General features: G+C 35.9%; 1 protein-coding gene across 3 annotated transcripts in view; it reads right to left on the bottom strand.

Moving 5' to 3' along the window:
* Positions 1–23405, bottom strand: part of LOC138703272 (ATP-dependent RNA helicase DHX30-like) — a 104288-nt gene that overhangs the window by 46645 nt on the left and 34238 nt on the right. For all 3 annotated transcript variants that reach the window (XM_069831018.1, XM_069831017.1, XM_069831019.1), the window contains 2 exons: positions 22998–23211; positions 2676–2886 (listed from right to left, as the gene is read on the bottom strand). In XM_069831018.1, coding sequence (XP_069687119.1) covers positions 2676–2886; positions 22998–23211 — 425 coding nt within the window. The remainder of the gene's footprint in view (positions 1–2675; positions 2887–22997; positions 23212–23405) is intronic.

Genomic DNA, 23405 nt, shown 5'->3' with positions numbered 1-23405 from the left:
ACACAGATCAATTAACATACCAATGAACAATGACAACTACAATGAAGAACTAAACACAATAAAATATAGTGTACAAGACAATGGATATAACCCTAACATGATAGACGCACTAATAAAAAAAGGCAAAACAAAAACAGAACAAACCAACACAAACATCGCGTAAGAATAAATACATAACATTAACATATCACAATACCAATACATACAAAATCGCAACTTCATTCAGAAAACTAAAATACAAGATAGCATATAAAACAAATAACACAGAAATATCTAAATAATCACATCAAGCATACAAATAAATATAATTCAACTGCCGTTTACAAACTAAAATGCAATAGCTGCCCACATTTTTACATAGGACAGACAGGAAGATTCTTTCAAACAAGATATAATGAACACATTAAAGCTATAACCAAACCCTACAGCACATCAAATTACGCAGAACACATTATCAACAATAATCACGACTACAATAATATAGAAACAGACATGGAAATTCTATACAGCACACCAATAAGTCCACAATTAAACGTGTTAGAGCAATACACACACAAACATACAATCACACACCCACAACATAAACTTAATATACAATTACAGTTCAATATCCATACATTATTCAATATCATAATACATGACACACAAACAACCACCCCCACCACACTCCCACCTCTACAACTGAGGAATGCGAATGCAGGAATTCAAGATCAGCAAGAACAACAGTAGTTCGTAGGACACTGAAGATTTTGCAGCACCAGAATTGAAATGGGCCGTCTGTCTAAGGTACATAATCTATTTTAAATTTTAACACTTTTAACGTGTCGACTAATACAATTTTAAGTTTTTAAATAAAGTGTTAACGTGAACTGAATCAATGAGCAAGCTTATGAAGCTGGACAATCACTTGCATGTATAGTAGGGCATATCGAAATTTTTTTTTCTCAAAATTAAAAATTTATGGGTTCGTAAAAGTTCCATAATGGTGTCAACATTTCGCACAAAAAATTTTGACTTTCTAGAAGCACTTTTCACCAAGCCACATAGGAGTTCTTTTTGATTATCTTACTTTTTTCTAACATAACCACGTTTGCAGGTCTTTGCTTGATGCAGACTGCTATGATTTGTCGTTATTAGCAGATAAAAGAAAAGGAATATTATTTTTAAGTTCCAAGAGATGGCAGGAATGCAAAATAAAAGGTACAAATATGTTACAGGCTGCATCAACCCAAAACTCATCATGGGGATATGGCTCCTAACGAACTCCATCCACCCACTTACACATTACTGTTTGTTTTTAAATACTGTTTATTATATTTTTATTTGCTCTCCGTGAAAAATAATCCGCCTTTTTCTCATAGGATTGGAGTTGCTTTCTTGTATTCGGTGTGGGTCCAGATAAAAACATCTTTTTTTCACCACAAATTGTAGCTGAAGCATCACTATCTTCACCAGTCAAATGTGTGTGGCATGGGAAGCAAGAAATGTTTTTCTTTTTTTTTTTCAGTTCTGATATAACAAATTTCATAAGAAGGGAAAGACAAAATATGAGTTCTTATGTCATTTAATTCTTCATTACTATTCTTACATTTCAGAGTATGTTTTCCACATGTGTTGCGAGGGATGTTTCAGTATTTAACTTTTTATTCTGAATGACATGTCCAACAAATTTCTCGTGTTTATTCAATGTGCTGAGAAAACAGGTGTTTGCATACATGTGTCCTCTGACCATTGATCTCGAAACAGTAATCATGGGTAACATTCCTTTACCGTTTTAGACCATTTCCCTTCCTGGATCTTGTGTCATGTTTTGCGATAAATTCAACTCTTTTTGAGTACCAAAGCCCCAGAAATATTTTTTCCAATATAATTTTTCAGAATCAGAATGCATTGTTCAAAAGAATATCGTCCCATTTTGTGTATCACAGGCCAAAGCCTCTGGAAAAATCCAAAGATTGCAAAGGATAATACCAAATGCAATCAAAGGATAAAACCTTTGGCAAAGATCCGTGAAAACACAAACTTGTATTTTAAGAGTGTAAACTCTATTTGTTGTTTTGCATTTTCTCTGTTTCAGCTTCAATTCGCCTCTCTAGCTAGAGAAGTGTGATTACAAAAGTTCTGTCGATCACTACTCTAGGACAGAGTGGAGAAGGAAAAATCTGTAACGAGAAATTCCAAATTATAGAGTTTGATACACCTCCACAAATGCTACTGCTTTGTCTTTTGACTTTGCTTTGCAAATTCCTTTCTACGAGAAAACATCTTATAACACTTTCAATAACTCGTTAGTGCTATTCTTTCATATTCTAGAATGTAACAACAGTGGAAATATAACTCTTACAAGTTTCCTCATTAATAATGTTGGCACGTGTTAGTTTAAGTACAGAAGCATAAAAATCATAAGTGCTCAATATAACATTTCTCTAGTAGGTCCACATCACAGAGTGATGACACTATGGCCACATGTCAACATAAACTGTTCATACTGACAAAATGTTATAAAATAAGACTTAGGCAAATTGATCATTTTATGCTCTAATATATTGTTCCTGGTTACTATTCATGTGCACAATGATATTACAACTCAAGCAAGTTAAATTTTGTTATATAACATGTATACAACTTAAAACTGATATGAAAAATACGATTTTTATTAAACAAGTATTACTCACTTTCTCTTGCCTCTCAAATGCCACCCATTCAGCTAATGATATTGCACTAAGGCGACGGGGCTGAGTGATGATAACATTACAATGTGCACCTCTTTTGGAGCCTTCATAATGTTCCATTATATACTGTGGAACCTGAGTGCTCTTTCCGCAACCTGGCTCTCCTTTCACAACTATTACAGGATTCTCATCGATCATCTTCACTATTTGTTCCCTAGTAAAATTATAAATACCTTACATTACATAATTAACAAGTTTAATTTATAACTATCATCACCATCAATCCATTCATCCAGTCATCCACAACAAATTAGGTTTTCTAGACTTGTTTTGGCCCCATTTGGTAGTAGTTTCAGTGGTCTGCAGGACATATGAAGAGCTCAAATGCAAAACAAGTTATATCCATTTTTAAAAAAAATCGAGTTCTTGCTGCTACTGCTACTTTAGGGGTCCCCTGCGTCTATACGTGTGATATTCAGTGCAGAAAAAGTTATATTCTCCAGTTGACAGGATGGTAAAAACCTGTGTTTGACTGAAAATAAGTTACATCCAAAAAGTTGTTTGCTTCAGTTTAAGTTATATCCATTCTTTCATTTTAGTAACGTAATGTGCAACAGGTTTTTAATTTTGCTACTTTAAATAATTTTAATAATTGCTAATCTACCGTTGTAACAGTCAATGTGGTGAGAGGAAACTGAATTTGTTGTATTTACGTGAATGGCAAGAGAATGGAAAATATGGAAGGTATGGTGACAGTTGGGGAAGGAAAAGTGGGTTCCAGGAAGAGGAAACGTAATGAAACAGACAGGCAAAGAAGAAAGAAAGCCAGGTATAGTGATTCATTTGCTTCTTTAACAGTAAACAGAGAAACAGTACAGGAAACTATCAATAACCGTTTTTCTTGAGTGACAGTGGCTCTCCTGTTTCATTACTTAAGAAAGGATTGGTCATTTGCAGCACCCGCCTGTAGCAACAAATACTTCGAGGCCGATATCTGAACTCAAGATAAGGGATATTCATAATCTTCTTAAGGAGTGGACTGAATTTTAGAGAAGATCCTAGACTGACCTTCTACAAGGAATTACAGTCAACGCCAGCAGGTAGGAAAGACCATGATGAACCCAATGAGAACTGTAATTGTGTTGATCTTGAACCTTCTTTAGAGCATGTGTAGAAATTCCCCAAAAGAACAGAATATTGGTTAAAGTCTGGAAAGGACTTTCTTTGTTACTCATTTTAAAAACGTATCCAAAATTAGGTCTGTATTCTTCTGAAAATTTCAGCAGGCAGTCTTAAAAATGTTATATTTTTCAGTAATTTTGTATTTTATGAAAATAATGTGTATAATTTGCAATGATAACTATGTGTATAATTTTCATTGGTAATAATAAAATTAGGTCTTTAGTCATGTGCAAATTTCAACAGGCAATCTTAAAAAAATATATATTTTTCAGTAGACTTTACAGCAGAATGCCGGAGAGAGCAGTCGCGTGTGCAGAACTTGCTAACACAGTATAAAGGCTATTGGCCTGAGGAAGAAGTGAAGAATACAGTAAGAGAAGATGGAACAGTGGTTACAGAAAGAGACATCAGGAAATGATAAAGTAAGTGAATTAAGTAGAGAGGAAAGGAATAATAAGGCAGGCTTGAATCAAGTAGAAGTAGAAATGAAGAATCAGGCTTTAGAAAACTTAAGACTAAAGGTAGAAAATATCAGTGAAAAGATAGAAGAGTTGATAGCAGAAAATAACAAATTAAAGAAGAAGATGAGTGACTATGATCTCAAGATGGGGAAAAATAACTTAATAATTTTTGGGGTTGAAGAAAGGGGCCGGGAAAAAGAGATGGATACCTTTGAGAAAGTGAGATATTTATGTGAAGTGATCGTTAATATCGAGTTGAGAGAAGAACATGTCGACCATACGTACAGGTTAGGAAACGGGACCAAAAGACCTATCTTCTTGAGCTTTATGAATACAAAAGTAAGGGAAGCTATTCTGAATAACCTAGGATGGCTCTGTGGTTCAGGAGTGAGAGTGGAAACAGATATGCCATTTGAAGTAAGAAATAGAAGAAAACGGCTACTACCTTATATGAAAGCAGCGAGGGTGAAGGGTCACTTTGCTAAAATGTACGAAGATAAACTGAAAGTGAACGGAAAATGGTATGATCTGTAGTTTTGCCTGAGGAATGAAGATCATCCAGAATTTGGGCTAACAAGAAGAACGAAAGAGGGATAAATCGCAATATAGCGAACGCCAGTAGGGGAAGTTATCCCCACACACATGAAATGTGCATTCGACACAACATTTGCCTATCACGTAGAGTGTCTGGTGAGCTAGTAGGGGAAAAGTGGAAAGGGGTCATGGGCGGAGCTTAGCGTTCACTGTATTACGATTTTACCCAAAAGAGGACAGTGGATATAGTTCAACTTTGCAGAGGGAAGCAACGAGAAGGCAACAGAGAGTCGACATTAGCTACATAAACCGAGGGAAGGAGCAGGAATGGTGGAAGAAAATCATCCCAACTTCAAGGATGGAACAAGTGATTGTCGCAGATAAACACATGGTAACAGGAGTGATTAGTAATGAGTTCAGGAACCCACATATTGACGTACGAGGAAGTGTAAAGATGGTGACACAGCAAGGAGAAGAAAACAGTAACGTGATCATGCAGCGTAAGCGGATTCCTAATCTCCATACGATGGCGGTAAGGTTGGCGCACTCCAGAAGGAATGCTGACAATAATGGAACAAATAACACGGGCGCTAGAAAAAAGGCGAGGAGTGATAAAAAGAGAAACCAAGAGTCAGCAAGTGATAGGGAAGGAAATAGTGTAAAGAATAAGGGTGCAAGTGTAAGTGGAAATCTAGTATGTGAAAGTGAAAGCGTAGGGGGGAAAAATAAAAGAGGAATAGAAGAAGAAATAAATAGAAAGAAAGACAAAGACAGAAATAAGGCAGAGACGAACAGTAATGAAAGGTCAGAACTTGCGACAGTTGAGGATTTAGCAGAGTTATTTGATATGTGTAAAAAAAAAAATTGGGGATGTGATCAAAAAGTGCAAGTAAAGTGAAACTGGAAAAGATCGAGAAGTATAGGGGAAAGAGAAAGTGTATACGCAGATGTGCAGAATAAAATATAAGTATTTATAGGAAGTGAGAATAGTGACAATGGATTAGGTATAAGCAGAATAGTGAGAAAGTGGAAGTCAGCGCAAACAGGAATGAGTGAAAATAGTGAGAAAGGGTTAAGAGAAGTGAACAAGTGACAGCATAAAATTAGTACTAACTTTTGAACGTTGGAACAGTAAATGAATAAAAGGTCAAAGAACAAATAGGACAAATAATTCAATATGATAATGTATAGAGAAAAATTGAAATTGAGATTTTAGTGAATAGTAGTTAGAGGAAAAGGGGGGTGTGAAAGGAATATACAATATTAGATATATTAGGATTAATGAACAAATAGAGAATAGCAATTGAAATGTAGGAGAAATACTGTAGGGGAGATTGACCAAGTAACAAAAAAGGTACATAGTGTAATTGGGAGTATTTGTGTAGACGTGTACTGCAAATAATGTGTTATTGTAATAATATGTTAATGGTGGCACCGGATACAGAAATGTGAGGTACACCATTACATGTAAAGGAGTCCTGTGAAGAAATGTATATCATATCATATATCATATCATATCATATCATATCATATCATATCATATCATATCATATCATATCATATCATATCATATCATATCATATCATATCATATCATATCATATCATATATCATATCGTATCATATCATATCATATATCATATTTTTCAGTAACTCTGTAAAATATTATGAAAATAAAAATTTGTATAATTTGAAGTGATAACCATATACTTTGTTCAATATTTTACAGTATTAGCAAGTTCAAAATTAATATCTACTCACATCATGATTAAGTACAAAACAAGTTACATCCACTTTTTAAGTGCAAATCAAGTTATATCCACTTTTTAAGTGCAAATCAAGTTATATCCACTTTTTAAATTTAAATAATTTGATGAAGGAAGAATATTGAAGGCCAATATTTGCTCTAAAATCTTGTTACTATAGAAGGAATTGGGTGATGAAAAAGAATTATAAAATACACTGTAAATATACTGTGTGGCACATTTTGCTCATTTCTGAGAAAACTTTTCTGGGGATATAACTTGTTTTGCATTTGAACTCTTCATATTATCTTTGGAATTCTTGTGCTACCTATTCGGAATACGTGGTGTATCCAATTTTTACTTACAATTGAAGGGTTCAGAACCATAGTGGGCCAAGCGCCATTTACTAAAGCTGTAGAAAACAACTGTTAAAATGAAGTTATTACCATAATTCAATGGAAACATATAGCAAGTAATATAAAGTATACACATTAAATCTAAATAATATGTCAATCTTCATTAAACTGTGGTATTCACTTAAGTTTAACCCTCGCTTTCTCCGTTTTTAATAAATGGCGATTGGCCCACTATGTCTATGAACCCTTCAATTGAGGGACATTTTCACAAAACTCGTTGTCTACAAAAACATTTTTTTCAGGAAGAACATTTTTTTAAATACACCTACATCATGATGGATTTTTTTTTCAAAAACTATTACATATTGTCACCTTACGTCAGAATAGGTTATGGTATTTTGAACATTATTTCTTTGATATAATATAACTGAAAAAGAAAGACATTTACGAATTTTCACAATACACCTACCTATATTGTGAAAGAATTTATTTTTCCAAAAGTTATTACATATTGGCACCTTAAATTGAAATATGTTACGGTATTTCGAACATTATTTTTATCATATAATATCACTGAAGAAATTAGCCTATTTCCCGAATTTTCAAAAAAGGTGTTATCTTTTTTCTATTATTATTATTAAACATGATAAGCACAAATTGCCGCTCATTTCAACACAAACATATTATTCATGTGCATATGTGGGCCCTCTGCAAAATGTTGTCTCAAATCACTTTCATTAGCATTTTCGGGTTTTCCTATTGCACACATTTCTAATCAATGATTCAGATAATACCCTCATTTCGCCAGTTATCTGTTTCCATGTTATCAAATGACTAAACGTCATGTAACCAATAATCGATGATAGTTTAATACCATTCATACTATGGTATGAATATTGTAGAAGTTCCTGCTGTGCTGACTGCTTGTTGTCACAAAAACACAATTCATTTAATCATACAGTTAATAAAATTTTAACTGCCTAGGTAGGCCATTTTTAATTTGACTATCTACTTACATACAAAATTTACAACGTGAAACATACAGCTCCTCCTAACCAAATGTTATCTATTAACATTTCCAGAAGCTATGAAGTGGCAGTCTGGACTGAACTAATCAGTAATAAGAATAGTCACCTATTTTAGGAGAAAACAATATTACTTTCATGTCTCACAGAAATGATAATAGAACGGATAATTTGTTGATGACCCAAAGCATGACAATACAGTAGTTAAATGTAACTGGAAAAAACAGTCACATATCAGAAGAAAGACACATTAATAAAGGAATTCGACAGGATTGTCTATTATCAACAACACTATTTAACATTTACATGAATGAAATTATTTTCAAATGGAACCAAATCTATTTACTAGGCATTACCTTAACAAATTCTACAAAATTAAATAAGTACCCTACTTCTTTCGGATGAGGAAGTTATCATTGCTAACTCGGAGAATAATTTACAAACAGGCATATTTGCAATACAGAATATCAAAAGATTCTGGGATGGAAATATCTACAGAAAAATACAAAATAATGGCAATTTTAGGACAGGATTCAATAAGAAACAAAACCGAATTTCCATTACCTGAACTGTGACATTCATGTGAAAATGAAAAAAAGATGTACGCATATTTAAAAACCAAAAAGTTCACGTAAATTTTAAAAATAATAAATTACACTCTAGAACTTTATTTACTACAAAAAACCTATCAAATCAGACTACGTATATACAACACTCTAGCCCTTCCTACTCTTTGAATATGGAAGCCAAATTTAGACTGTAGAAGAAGGGAATAAGAAAAGTTTGAAAACTGATGAAATGTAATTTCACACAAGAACAGCAGGATATAATGTTCTATACCTTAAAAGGAATTAAGGCACCTTAGCATACTTAAATGTTGAATCAAATAAAGACAAAATCAACAATTATATTATCAGCGTAACTAACTACACCATGTATCCATAATCGAAAGCACAAGAATTCCAAAGATAATTATGTATCACACACCAAGAGGACACAGATGATAAAGCAGACCTCTCAAAACGGTAAATGAATAGGACTGAAACAGATTTAAAAAGACTTAATTCGTAACTGACGATGATGATGATGATGATGATGATAACAAAATGTATAAATTGAAGACTACTTGCTCTCATGTGTCTTCTAATCTCAAACTTTCTTAACATTTTAAATTTAAAAGTTCTTCTTATATAATAATATAAACACAACCATAATCATGATTTTTCAATTTATTTAAGTATTATCATTTTTTTTAATAATAACCTTTTTTACTTCAGTAATTTTGAATATCACTACTATTTCATCCATTCTGCTGGTTGGTTAAAAAGCAGGAATTAATAATATTGTTTTCAGGTAAATGTTTGATTCAAAATGGGCAAATGGTTCAAAATTGAATAATTTCGAGGGAAAAATTATTCCGGAACTAGGTATGGAACCTGGGACCTTTGGGTAAACGTACCAATGCTCTACCAACTGAGCTACATGGGAACTGGGTCCTGGCCCCGGAACAATTTTTCCCTCGAAATTATTCAAATCAACTTTACAGGGAGTTATACCTAAAAGCTTGATTTGCATAATACACATCACTGTTTGTTAAAGAAAACCACAATTTAAGTCACATAGAGTTATGGCGAAGTGCATCAACCTCGGTTAAAAACACAGTAATCATAGGTTACGAAACGACAGTTAAACAGTAGCCATGGTTAAAAGGTAATTTCTGTGCATCATTCATAATCACTGATTACTTAAACATAGTTAGCTGATACCTCATTTAATCAGAGTAAAGTCTAAGATGGTACACTCTTTCTACAAAACGATTAAAGGAAAGCATTCATACCTCTGCAAAGATAATAGTAAACATCTGAAAACAACTGCGCTTACTCTGTTCTCCATCGAAATGACCGTGTCCTACATTTTCACGTTGCATTTGTTTGCCTTTGGGTGCTGTTAAGTTTGCGTGTTGCATTTCTTTGTTTTTCAGTGCTGTTAGATTAAAATCGTACAAAATGTAAAATTAAATCCAAGAATGATTATATCCCAATGTGAAAATGAAGTATTGATAGACTTAATTACTATATTTAAATATATTATATTTGAAAAAATGGAATATCCATACAAGTAAAGGTAGCAGAAGATTAGTACGAATGTGTGTACGATGCAGGACTTCATTCATACCAGAGAACTGTGCATTATCTTAAGATCCATCCATAATCTCTCTTCGTTCAGCCAGTAACATAGAAAGAGAGATTCGAGTGTTCCCTCTTAAAATACAGAAAACAACAGTTACATAGAATCGTAATAGTATAAGCAGCCAATCCACAAGAGAAATATGACTGTTTTTGTGTTATTTCAAATGACACTGTAGATAGATTTAGATAAATGAAATCACTTCTGAAATTTTCTGTCACCTAACTCCTTGTAAGAATTCTCTCTTTCCACTAAAGAAACTTCACGCTCACCACCACCTCTATCCAAGTAATTCAAGTAGTGTACAATAATAATCGTCTTCGAAATAATCAGATGTGGATCTGGCCACCATTTTGTTTTACTTGCCCTACAAATCACTGGTTATCTCCTTTAACCGCTCGAATATGGCCAGTTAGAGATTACCGTGGTTAACCTCCTATTTAAGTCCTAACAGAGGTTGAGGCACCGTAAAAATGCTTAACCAGGGTTTAGGTAGCAATTTTAACTGGTGTTACACTAACTGACGTTGATGCACATGGACATTAGTGTGCACTCAATGTTGGTTGCTTGACGGTTGTCAGCCCACTTTGAGGGCTGTGGATATAGAGGGAAAAACTGGATCGGTGTCTGGTAGAGTTCCCGGGTAGCTCAGTTGGTAGAGCATTGGTACATTTTACCAAAGGTCCCAGGTTCGATACCCGGCCCCGGAACAATTTTTCCTTTGAAATGATTCAAATCAACTTTACAGGGAGTTATACCTGAAAGCTTGATTTGCATAATACACGTCACTGTTCGTTAACAGAAAACCACAATTTAAGTCACACAGATTTAGTGTGCACTCAATGTTGGTTGCTTGACGGTTGTCAGCCCACTTTGAGGTCTGTGGATATAGAGGGAAAAATTGGATCGGTGTCTGGTAGAGTTCTCAGGTAGCTCAGTTGGTAGAGTATTGGTACGTTTAACCAAAGGTCCCAGGTTCGATACCTGGCCCCGGAACAATTTTTCCCTCGAAATTATTCAAATCAACTTTACAGGGAGTTATACCTGAAAGCTTGATTTGGTTCAAAATTGTAATGGGTTTTGCACTATGACATAAAGCAGAAACATCAACGTTTCCATCAATGGGAAGAGCAGAAAGCATTTGAAGAGTACAGGAGAAAAACAATCAAAGTCACAATTCTCTTAAGGGTAATGTCATCATCTAATTCAGCATATTACTGTAAAATTTATTGCTGTTCCTAATAAGAAAGTAGGAAAGGATGACTGTATCTGTGGTGATAATTCTCCTTTACCAGTTTTAATAAGAAAAAATGCTAAATTTTACAGTAACATACTGCATTAGATAATGACATCACCCTTATGTGAATTGTGACTTTGTTTTTCCCCTGTACTCTTTATTTGTTGATTTCATGATCAGGTGGTAATCCAAAAATCTCACTATACATTGAATACATGAACACAATGCAAGTCTCAAATCATAGACAGTTATTCAAAGTCATTTGCAGAACACAGACATGCTTACATATACAGTACATTGATGTGGTAATCCCATTAAGAAACCTATTAAAGTATTTTGCAGTTTTGTATTTTCATTTCAACTTCTTGCAAAACCTCACATCAATGTACACTCTGTTTTTAACTCCACATAACTTGATCTTTATAATCGAGATTGTTCAAGTACTGTAGTAAAACACATCTGTCCGTATCTTAAAAAATAATAACTGATGTCATGTAAATGCCACATTCTCATTGCACAGGTTATAACAATTCATAAAACCAGTGGTGGCTCATAAACATTTAATGCCTAGTGCCAGAGATAAGGATAATAATAAACAGTAACAATAATGACATTATTATTATTATTATTATTATTATTAAACTCACCAAAAGGTATACAACTGTACGCAAAGTCCAGACAAATTAGAGGAAAAATGCACACTCTCGGTTAATAGACAGGCATTTTATCAATAATGTAATGTAATTTATTAATTTACTTGGTTATTTAACGACGCTCTATCAACTACGAGGTTATTTAGCGTCGATGGAATTGGTGATAATGATATTTGGCGAGATGAGGCCGAGGATTCGGCATAGATTACCTGACATTTGCCTTACGATTGGGGAAAACCTCGGAAAAAACCAACCAGGTAATCAGCCCAAGTGGGAATCGAACCTGTGCCCGAGAGCAAGTCCGGATTGGCAGGCAAACGCCTTAGCCAACAGAGCTACGCCGGTGGCTCGTAATGTAATAATAGGAGGAGTTGAAACATCAGTCGTATGGTAAACAATGATAGAAACATAGTCTATAATCATTAGTTCTTTATTTCTACATGGTACACTTTCAACATCCAGTCAAACAACTCGTTTTGGATGATTTTAGATGTACCCTTAAATGCTGTTGACTTGCTTAAGTACTTGCTTAAGTGTTGACTTTTTAAGTCTTTATCTAACTCAGAACTGAAGAGAACTAATTCACGAAACACACCCCTGTATTCTAAGTCGTTGGATTTATCGTACTTTGTTAATACTGTGACAGCCATGTGAGGTTCGATCTCACGACCAGCAGAAGGAAGTGCAAGGTCGGCCGTATTTCGGCCGGTGTGGAGGTTGCGCGCGCATCTGCTTCCTGTGGCATGTGCTTTCACCTCGGAACAGAACACATGGGAAACAGAAGAACAACAGTTGTTTTTTTTTTTATAATCAACATCCAAGTTGAATTTGCCAGACCTGTTAACTTTAGCACTTCGCTGTTTTTGGTGAGTATTTAAGCGCCGTGTAAGTCAATTATTTAACAGGAATTTAGTTTTCATAATATGTTAATATTAAAAGTGCAGATTTTAATAAAGTGATAACTAAATTAATTTCTTCACAACTTACATAACACGATAACACTTCACAGGTTTATAATTTCGCACTACAGTTAAAAATATACTGAAATAAAAGCATTCTTAAACGAAGTATTTTAATAAACCGGCAAGGATTTTATTACCTTATTTTTGCATGCTTTTCTCTAAGAAACTTATTCCGACAAAGCGGGAAAACAGACAAGAGTTGCGAGGTAAGGGAGTGAGATAGTAAATGGGGTTGTATACAGCTACCCAAGCATTTAAAAACGAAAGCGGTAAACTGTGCCTAGCACCTTTTAGAAGCTGAAATGGACGAGAGGAGATGAAAATTGCGCGCACACCCCGATATATTTCTTATGGGATGTAGTGCCTGGCTCACATCCATGCTGCAAACACTGGTTACAACGTGGTTGGCAGCAACAATAATACTGGCGGTAGAGTTTGCAAGCACAAGTATAACTTGATTCTCTCCGGTTTTGCGCGGAAAATATGAATTCTCCTTTATTCTCTTGTGTTCTGGTAGTGTCATGGCACGATGGCACTGCCTCTAAAGCTGCCCCTGCATAAAACTGCTATATTATGTAACTTTGTGCCAAAGTGCACAACTACTACCTAACAAGTATGCTTCTCTCTGCAAACTCACAAGTCTCCCATCATTTTAACATTAATACCAAAATTGATGTCAGTTCAAAGAAATAAAATAAAAAAGTTGCCTGTAATACTACCATAAATAATGAAATTACTAGCATACACATTATATCCAAAATCAGAGTAGTTACATAGATGAATCTCTGCAACAATATAATACTGCTGGAGCAGGTATTTATTGTGATCTTTTCTGCTTTTATCTTACACTAGGAGAACACTCTACACCAGTGGTACTCACTAGAAATTACAAGAGAATCGAATATAAGGAACAGTATCTGTCGGAGAGCCGCACCAAATTTCACAGTACTCAAACTTGGTAACACGCAGCGTTATTACATTTATGGATAAACACATTCATCATTGATTTTTATATTAATAGTTAGCTGTTTTATATTATTATTATTATTATTATTATTATTATTATTATTATTATTTTTATTATTACTACAGCGACAGACCTGTTTCTCGCCATTTTCTGAATAACTTGGTTATTTATTGTCTCGAAGGCTCTGCAGCATCACAGAACTGACGTAGAGACTTGTGAACGGTACTGTCATAGATTTCTTCTTTAGGAGAAATGTCTCAACTAGAAATATCCATTGTGCAATACTATACATCACCATACTGATAGCGAACACAAGTAACACAAATAATGTTCAATAACAAGTGTAGTAATGCAACACTATGTCATAACTTCGTACACTTCCCACTGTTTGTGCACTCCATTCCCACTACTCGGGAATTTTAGGCCTACTGTAATGAAACTGAATGCCCGCCCGCGCAGCTACAGATTATCGATGAGTCAAGCAATGCATTGCAGGCAATCTGTTGTCCCCTACATAGTACAGTAACTTTTCGCTGCCTCTCTCTGTATTATTGAAAAGCAATTTGTACACTGGGTATCTCAGTCTAATAAGGTCTGCCAGTGCAGCAGCTTTCATATGGGTAGCAACAGTACACTTATTGGCCATGCAGAGCACTGAGTTGATGTTGGTAATATGTCTTATACATATTCATTCAATTTAACCAATAAAATGCTGAAACTGCTCCTCATTCTTGTTTATACATTCCTGGCACCTACTTAACATGTTGTCCAGCACTTGCTCAAGTTCCCATTAAGAAATAGAGGTCATCTCCTTATGGATTTTTTTTTATTTTAGTAGGTTATTTTATGAGGCTTTATCAACATCTTAGGTTATTTAGCATCTGAATGAGATGAAGGTGATAATGCTGGTGAAATGAGTCCGGGGTCCAGCACCGAAAGTTACCCAGCATTTGCTCATATTGGGCTGAGGCAAAGCCCCAGAAAAAACCTCAACTAGGTAACTTGTCCCAACTGGGAATCGAACTCGGGCCACCTGGTTTCGTGGCCAGATGCGCTAACCGTTATTCCACAGGTGTGGACCTCCTTATGGATATTATGCTTGAGATATTCTAAGATGTGTGGATTTAGTCCTATACACTTTAACTTACAATGAACCCCAAAGATAAAAATCACAGGGTGTCAAGGTAGGAGGATCGAGGGGGATCAAGATGAACACTAATGACTCTGTTCTGGGACACTTGATTAATTTCTTATAGGAAAACATTCACTATATGAATGGTGGTTGAAATACTGTTGAAAGAATGCGTAATTTCGTTCTATTTCAGTCAACTTGTTGTGTATATCAATTCTCGATGCCCGTGTGTCCTACTTTAAACGGTTCAAACCTACCCGCGCAAATGAGAGTCGCTGCTTTCTCTCTCTCAGAAAGCAGGTTGGCTCACTTTTTTCCCTCTTGTGAGGGAGAAAGCAAAGATCGCGCGGCGACGAGTCACGTTGGCAGTATTGATACCCCCAGGCACTGTGACGTCAACAGCGTCCTCAACCACCATTGTTCCGAGGGGTATAAATATGGCTTGGACACAAGACCAGGCCACTCGTTCGCCAGATGGCAAAGAGGTAGCTCTAACGCGTCCTCCGTCACTGGCAGCAGTCTTCCAACCAGGCCTATGCCATGGTTGTCTTTTGTTCGGACGTGCCTACACACGGCCACCACTCCGGGAACAGGGAGCCAAGCTGCACCCCTGTCTCTTGTATTCTTTCTTACACCAGCCGAATCTTCCTCACTTCTTACGTATCCTAAACTTATGTTATTCTCGTATCGCTACTAGTCTCATCACCACCTCCAACCCACCCACTTCTCTTCCTGACTTCGACTTCCCACTTATCCCGGCTTGTTCGATAAACCACAGTCCTCGCCTGAAACCCCCCCCCCCCTCTAGTGTCGGTAAGTCGCATAGTACGCTGTGTTGATCCTCCGAATGCTAGAGGCCACCAACCCCCCCCCCCTAGTGTCGGTAAGTCGCATAGTACGCTGTGTTGATCCTCCGAACGCTAGAGGCCACCATTCCTTCCCCTCTTGGAGTCGGTAAGTCGCATAGTGCGCTGTGTTGATCCTCCGAATCCAAAGGGGTGTGTTCTCGAACGTCGATAAGTCGCACAGTACGCTGTGTTTGATCCTTCGACCTAGAGAATCAACCATCATCCCGATTCCATCTCTCTCGTTATCCTGCCCACCCCACAACACACATGAAAGCAAGCCAATTTTCCCCAGTCACACCCGTTACCCCTACCTCCCTCTCATTCAAGTCGTAATTTACTATCACGCATCACAACTCTCCTCGCATCGAAGCCTCAGGACGAATTTCTAAACTATCAATTTCTATCATGACTCTCCCGTTACCCCTAACACAGAACTAGGAGGGAACCACAGTTACACTTTCACTGTTATTTCTGTAATAAACAAATGTTACTTTAAAAACAGTCTTTCTTTTAAACTTCACCACAGTTTCTTATCATCACCCCACCCACAAGTGACAGCCATCTTGTCACGTCACTCCCGTTTCCCCTCCCCACCTCGACAACACATCGGAGAAGAACGACCACGGAGACCGGCGTACGACAAACTCTTGAAAAAAGTGGTTTAAAAATCAGATTCATATACCATCTGCATTATTTCTTTTTTAAGTCCGACAATTCTTTTTTCACTCATGGCACACCATACACCAACTTTCTCGTCATGTAGGGGAATAATGTCTGGTTTTCTCAGTGGACCAATAGCAGTAATTTTGTGAATTTACGTAATCATGGAGTTGGAACTCATCAGAGAAGAAAACAAGAATTTCATCTATTTCTCCAACATGCACTTTATTTATAACCCATTCACAAAATGTACTCATCATTTTCCAGGATCTTCGTGTTGTAGCTCATGACACAATTTTTGTATGGTTTAATTTTCAACAACTTTGTAGTTATATTCGTCGAATAACGTGACATTCCTGCTTGTTTTGGCAAGATGCCTAATGGTTTTTTAGGGAAATTTTCCAAGTGGCAGCCAATGTCAGCACTTTTCCGCACTTTTTGTCTGCAAAAATTTAAGTTTCTTGAAATGTACGTACTACGTTACAGATTATTTCAAGAGCCGGAGCCTTCACACCAGGAAATCTTCCTGCAAATAGTCCTTGGACTTGACAAGTCGATTCTGTATGTATGTATGTAAGAATCATTTATGAACATACGATGTTCTATATAAAATAAAAAATCTCATCCATATTACACACTTTTTAAAGAAACACTGCACTCTGAATACACTCATGCTTTGTTAAAATGACTGACACTGACTAACTGAGAAGATGCCACACATGTGTATTGCAGTTTGACTTTCATGTGTTAAGAAACAAACCAGTACCAAGAAATCCACATTAGACTGAGACATCTAATATTTTATGTGTGTCCAAATAAAAAACACTCGAGAGAGCTTTTCTGGATTGCACACAAAAGGCATTTCTTATAAGGTCAAAACAACAATCAGACCATTGTAAAACTAATTTCTTCTATGAAAATTCACTCATGCATAACAAGGCAGGGAGAGTTTAACAACAGTGACTGCTAATCATTTAAGAAAGAACAGTACATTTGACTACCTACATAGTTTTCTATGCCAAGGGTGGTAATAACTTACTGCAGTAGTTCTCAAACTGTGGTATGAGTATTCCTAGTGATAGATGTATGTTTGGTAAGTAGTACAATTTTAAGTTTGTAAAAATAACCAATCATTTCATTTGAAGAGTGCTTATGATACACTAAAGTTTGCTTTTATTTTCAGTTAGAAATATCACTTAAGTATGTGTAGTAACGAGAATACACAGAGCAGTCTATGACATTATCTATGGCACTCGGCAGCAAGCAGGCCTGACATCAGCACTTGTCATTCCCGGTGAACAGGTCTGCTACAGTCGCACGCTATAATCTTTCTCTATCCCTGCCTTCAAGGACACAGTACATGGTCACATTGCAAATGATAGCAGCTGTTCAGTTGCCTATGAGCTCTGTTGACGTTTGATTGATGTATGTATGTCTTAGTTGAAGATTGAAGATTGTGGCTTAATATGGCACTACAAAAGTTTACATTGCAATAAAGGATTTATCATGTTGAGTGTTACTTGATAACGAAGAATTGTGGAACAGTGCAACCATGTTCTGCAATGCAATTTTCTGGTGTTCCCATTCCACATAGAACGACTATATTAAACCTCGTAAAAAAGTTTAGAGAAACGGAGTCAGTTCTGAATAAACGTGAAAAGAGAAACTCAAGTGTACTTACTGAGGAAAAACTCGATGAGATAGAAGAAAGACAGAACATTCTCCTCGAAAATCTCTCTGCTGTCTCTCACAAGAAACAGGTGTTTCGAAAACCATAGCCTTTACAGCCACTAAAATTCTTAAATTTAAGCCCAACAGAGTAACAATAGTGCATGAATTACAGCCTAGAGATAATGTGAATTGTGTGAATTTTTGTAATTGCGTTTTACAAAGTGTTGCCGATGGCATTGTGGATCCTACAGTAATTATTTTCACAGATGAAGCATGGTTTCACTTGCATGACCATGTTATAACGCAAAACAATAGATATACAGTACAGAAAATCCTCATCTCATTCATGAAATTCCTTTACATGATGAGAAGGTTAGTGTATGATGCGCTATAACTGCACATAGAATTATAGGCTCTGTATTTTTTGACAATACAATCAATAGTGACAGATACAAAACACAAATACTCAACCCATTTTTTGAACAGTTAACCAATATCGAGTGTCAGAGTGCTTGTTTATAGCAGGATTCAGAAATTGCCCATACAGCAGCCGAAACATTGAATTTGATAAGCGAAATTTTTGAGGACAGGGTTAGATAAGCGAAATATTTGAGAACAGGGTTATTAGTAGAGGATTATGGGCCTTTAGGTCTCCCAATTTGTCAGCCTGCGATTTTTATTTGTGGGAAAATCTAAAACATAATGTATACAAAGACAACCCACACACAATCCGTGAGTTAAAAGACAGTATTGTACGAGAAATTGGTAGCATTACAAAAGACGAACTTGCACGTGTAAATGCCAATTTCCTTCAGAGATGTCAGGAATGTATTGCAACAGAGGGACATCATTTTCAACACCTTCTGTAGTCAAGGTTAGTAAACAATATGAATACTATAATTTTAATAGATTCCTCTAGATACAGCTTCAATGGTTTCTCAATCTCAGTACTGCATGAAAGTGATGTAGTGAATATCATGCTCTAATTTTTACCTCAGAATGACTCAACAATAAAATGTTATAAGTGACAAGAGTGGATTGTGGAGCCATTCTGGAAGTTAGGGTGAGATAATATATAATAATCCATATAATAATCTATAATAATCTATAATAATTCATAATCTTTCACTGTACCATTAGAATCATTGTGGCTCCCATACAAGCCTAGTAAAATGATTAAGTTAATTCAAAATTGTATGAAGAAAGAAAGATGCATACTGAGTCCACTACTGTTTATAATATTGATGAACGATATTATTAAAATGTGCAGGAAAAGTACCAAAAAATTCTCTATTGGTAACTGGATTATGAAACCTGTAAAAATTTCAGAGTTAGCTTTTGCCAATGATCTGGTATTACTGGCAAAAACTGAAAATGACCTGAAACATAATCTCAGTGTTGAGCCGTGCCCACGACCACGGCCGTTCATCTAGTACGTCACTTCATCCGTCAGAGCGCTCTCAGACGTCACAGTATAGATAGCGCTATCAATCCTTCATTTGTTCTTTCCGTATAACCCTATTGGCCGGTTCATTACGTCTCACGAGGATAGAGGGGGAGAGAGTTTACCTGTTTTATGGAGATACACGGAGCGTCACTCGGGTTCCGGTACGCGGCAGAAACACTTAACAAGACTTAGCATTTTGGTACGCGGCAGATATAGACAACGTGACTTGGGCTTTGTACATGCTGGAGATAGATCAGTGGAGTAGTTAAATTGCGTCGTGTGTGTTTGGGATTTTAGTGGATCGTAGTTTGAAATATCGCTTGCTAGTGATACGTCTTGGGGGAAAGTTTTAGTATTTGCATCGAGTAACATATTTGTGAGATATATGTGTTTGAGGTAAATTGTATTGGGAATTATGTAAGGAGATATGATTTGAAATGTGAGTTCATGTTCCGAGACGGTTAGAGTGATAAGGCAGCGATTACAGTCTCACATATTGTTTTAGTGGATTCCCTGCTCCATTTGATTATTGGTTTCCTTCGCCACTATTTTGTTGTCATATGCGTCGAGTTTTGTTGCTATTTAAACGATCCTTGAGATTGGAATTATCGTCCGTTACTTATTACGTGTATCTGTCTCCATCCCTCTCTCTCTCTCCGTTGGGTGTTCATTTTGTAAAGTGCAGAGATTTGTGTTAGTGCGATTTGCACAGAGTATGTGAGCAATATGTGCAATGGGTAATGTATAGTGAGCAGTCATGTAATGTCTTATCCTGGGTAGAGTTTCTCTTTTATTGAGTGTATATGTATTTATAGTTTGGTTACTCAGATTGAGTGGTATCTATGCTCGAATGGATCATGTATTAAGTTAATGTGCCGGCTGGGTGTTGTGTTCAGATTCATACTCAGATATATTTAAAGAGTGGTTCATGACCATATGGTTAATAGGTTAGTCACTGATGGTCGAGAGACGGCCATATTAGATGGTTTAATCACTTATAAGTGTGTTGGCCTCAGCCTTGTGATATTTACATGATTTACATATCCTGGGGATATCATTTCAGATTAGTTTGTCCTATTTTCACTCATCTATTTCATGTTTATTGTTATTTCATTTTTCATTTATGTACATTGTTACTTATTATTGTTAATTATATTTGTTTTACAAATTCACACTATTCATTTCTAAAAGTCTTCCACTGCGCACACCCAATCCTTTCAATGTGCCGTCCACCTGGCGAAAGCAGCCAATATAAGAAAGATAAAGAGGAGGAGTGGATGATCGTACCACCGCCCTTACAGTGTTTGGAATAGAGAATTAAAGAAAAGAAACATGAAGATTAATGTAGAGAAAACCAAAACAATGATAAATCAGCAGAGAAGAAAAATTACATACCTTTAAATTAGGGAACCAACTACTGGAACAGGTTAAGCAATTCAAATATCTTGGTTCTATTATCAACAGTCATGGTAGAATAGAAGAAGAAATCAATAATAGAATTTCAGCAGCAGGACGACTGTATTATATGTTAAACAAAAATTTTATTAATAAAAAAGAAGTTTCCAAGAAAAGTAAGTTAACAATATATAAAACCATATATATCCCCACATTAATATATGGAGCCGAGACATGGTCTCTGACCTCCAAACATAAGAGTCAACTACAAGCCATGGAAATGAAATATTTAAGAAGAATAGAAGGAAAAACTAGAAGAGACAGAATACGGAACCAAACAATAAGGCTAGGTCTAGGAATTGATCCCCTTGTAGAACAAATAAAATTATCACAATTAAAGTGGTTTGGACATCTGGCTAGAATGAACAATGATAGATACCCAAAAATAGCGTAGCAAGTAAGAATGGAGGGAAAAAGACCTAAAGGAAGACCGAGGCAGACCTGGGAACAAGGAATCCAAGATACCATGCGTGAGAGAGGGATTGAATGGAAAGAGGCAAGGTCCACTGCTCAGGACCATGAGAGATGGAAGGCTCTTTATAAAACCTCTAGACCAGGTGGTAGAAGAGGATCGACTAAGTAAGTATGAAGAAAGAAAGAAATATGGATGCCCAAGAAATTAAGTCACTTCTTAGGAGAAAGGCTCTGCAAAATTACAAAATTACAACCCAGAATGACACCAAAGATAAACAGTGGGCTAAAATACAAGAATGGACAGTCAATAAACAAAAACCACGGAAAGAAGCAGTAGCAACATTTAGACTAAAGACGATGATTGTCTAGCAGCACACCTGTGCAAAAAAAAGATCTTCATTTCTAAGGAGTGTACTCTGTCGACAGCCAGGGACAAATGAATGTCGATCATCTTCTTACCTGCAGGAAACTTGACTCTAAACAACAGCAGACAGCAAACTTAGCCAAATTGTACTGGACAGCATTCCAAATGAACTAGAAGTTTCAGTTGGAAGAAGAAGAAGAAGAAGAAGAAGAAGGAGAAGAAGGAGAAGAAGAAGAAGAAGAAGAAGAAGAAGAAGAAGAAAGAAATAAAGCAAGATACGCAATATACACCTAAGAAATCATAAATCATACACATTTACTAATAAATTCATAGTAAGCTAGATAATATTATCTGAAACTTTAATGATGAGCTAGTTCAGAATCCGGCTGCATTAGTACTGCAAGTTGCAGTATACTGCTTTAGCTTAGGAAACTCAGCTTCAAGAATTTTGATGCTTGGTCTCAAAGTTATTATTGGTATACACACAAATTTCAGACTCTTTGAACAGATTAATAAAAGCTTACCGGTAATTAGCTCTATGTAATGCAGATAAAATTATAAAATACCAAGTTCCAAAAAATTTTGTGTTCAAGCTAGCATGACTATATTCAATTTTGATCACTTAATGTGACATTCACACACTGAACAACGAAAATTTCTCTCTCCAAATGCCTTCCTCTCTTTGTCTGTTTATGACTCTCTCTGTCTGGCACACATGCACATACATACACAAAATACGAATATAGTCAAAATATGTTTACAATGAACCTGAAAAGTTTAAATTTGGAAAAAAACTACTTTATTTATTGTATTTCTGTAATTTTTTTCGCAAAATAGTAAGGAAAAAATACATTATTCATAATATATACAAGCTTCTGTGACAAAATGACTATTTTATATGTAAATGCTCTTCAGGCATTTTATCTTAATAAGAAGTCTAGAATTCTCAGAAATAAAATAATTCATACAATTGATGTGGAGCGTGAAATGCAAAACTACTGAACTACCAATTGTATTATTACTGACCTGAATTGTGTAATAGGCAAACTTCGTCTCATTTCTTCTATTTGTTTTCTTTCACGTTCAAAACCAGGAGATTTAATGCTACCATTTTCAACACCAGTTCTTTGCAAATATCGACTATATAGTTGCATATTACGCCGAGCGATTGCTTTGGAGTCTTCAGTCTTCTTAACAAAACCAGTGATAGGATTGGTATCCACTTCAGCACCATAAATTTCTGAAAGTTCAAGAACAAACAAGAATAATTTAAGACTTATAAAACTTTTTAGTCATGCAATTAGAAACATCCAACATTGCAGGAATGCTTATTGGTACCATCATCAGTGAAGGAAAGACGAATCTTTGTGTTCCATCAATGGGCTGTTTGTTACCAAGGGCTATTCTTCGGGAAACCCAGAGGTGTAGCTTGGA

Source organism: Periplaneta americana, chromosome 7 (genome assembly GCF_040183065.1).
Source record: "Periplaneta americana isolate PAMFEO1 chromosome 7, P.americana_PAMFEO1_priV1, whole genome shotgun sequence".
NCBI classification, from domain to species: domain Eukaryota; kingdom Metazoa; phylum Arthropoda; class Insecta; order Blattodea; family Blattidae; genus Periplaneta; species Periplaneta americana.
This window is presented reverse-complemented; position numbering and strand designations above follow the sequence as displayed.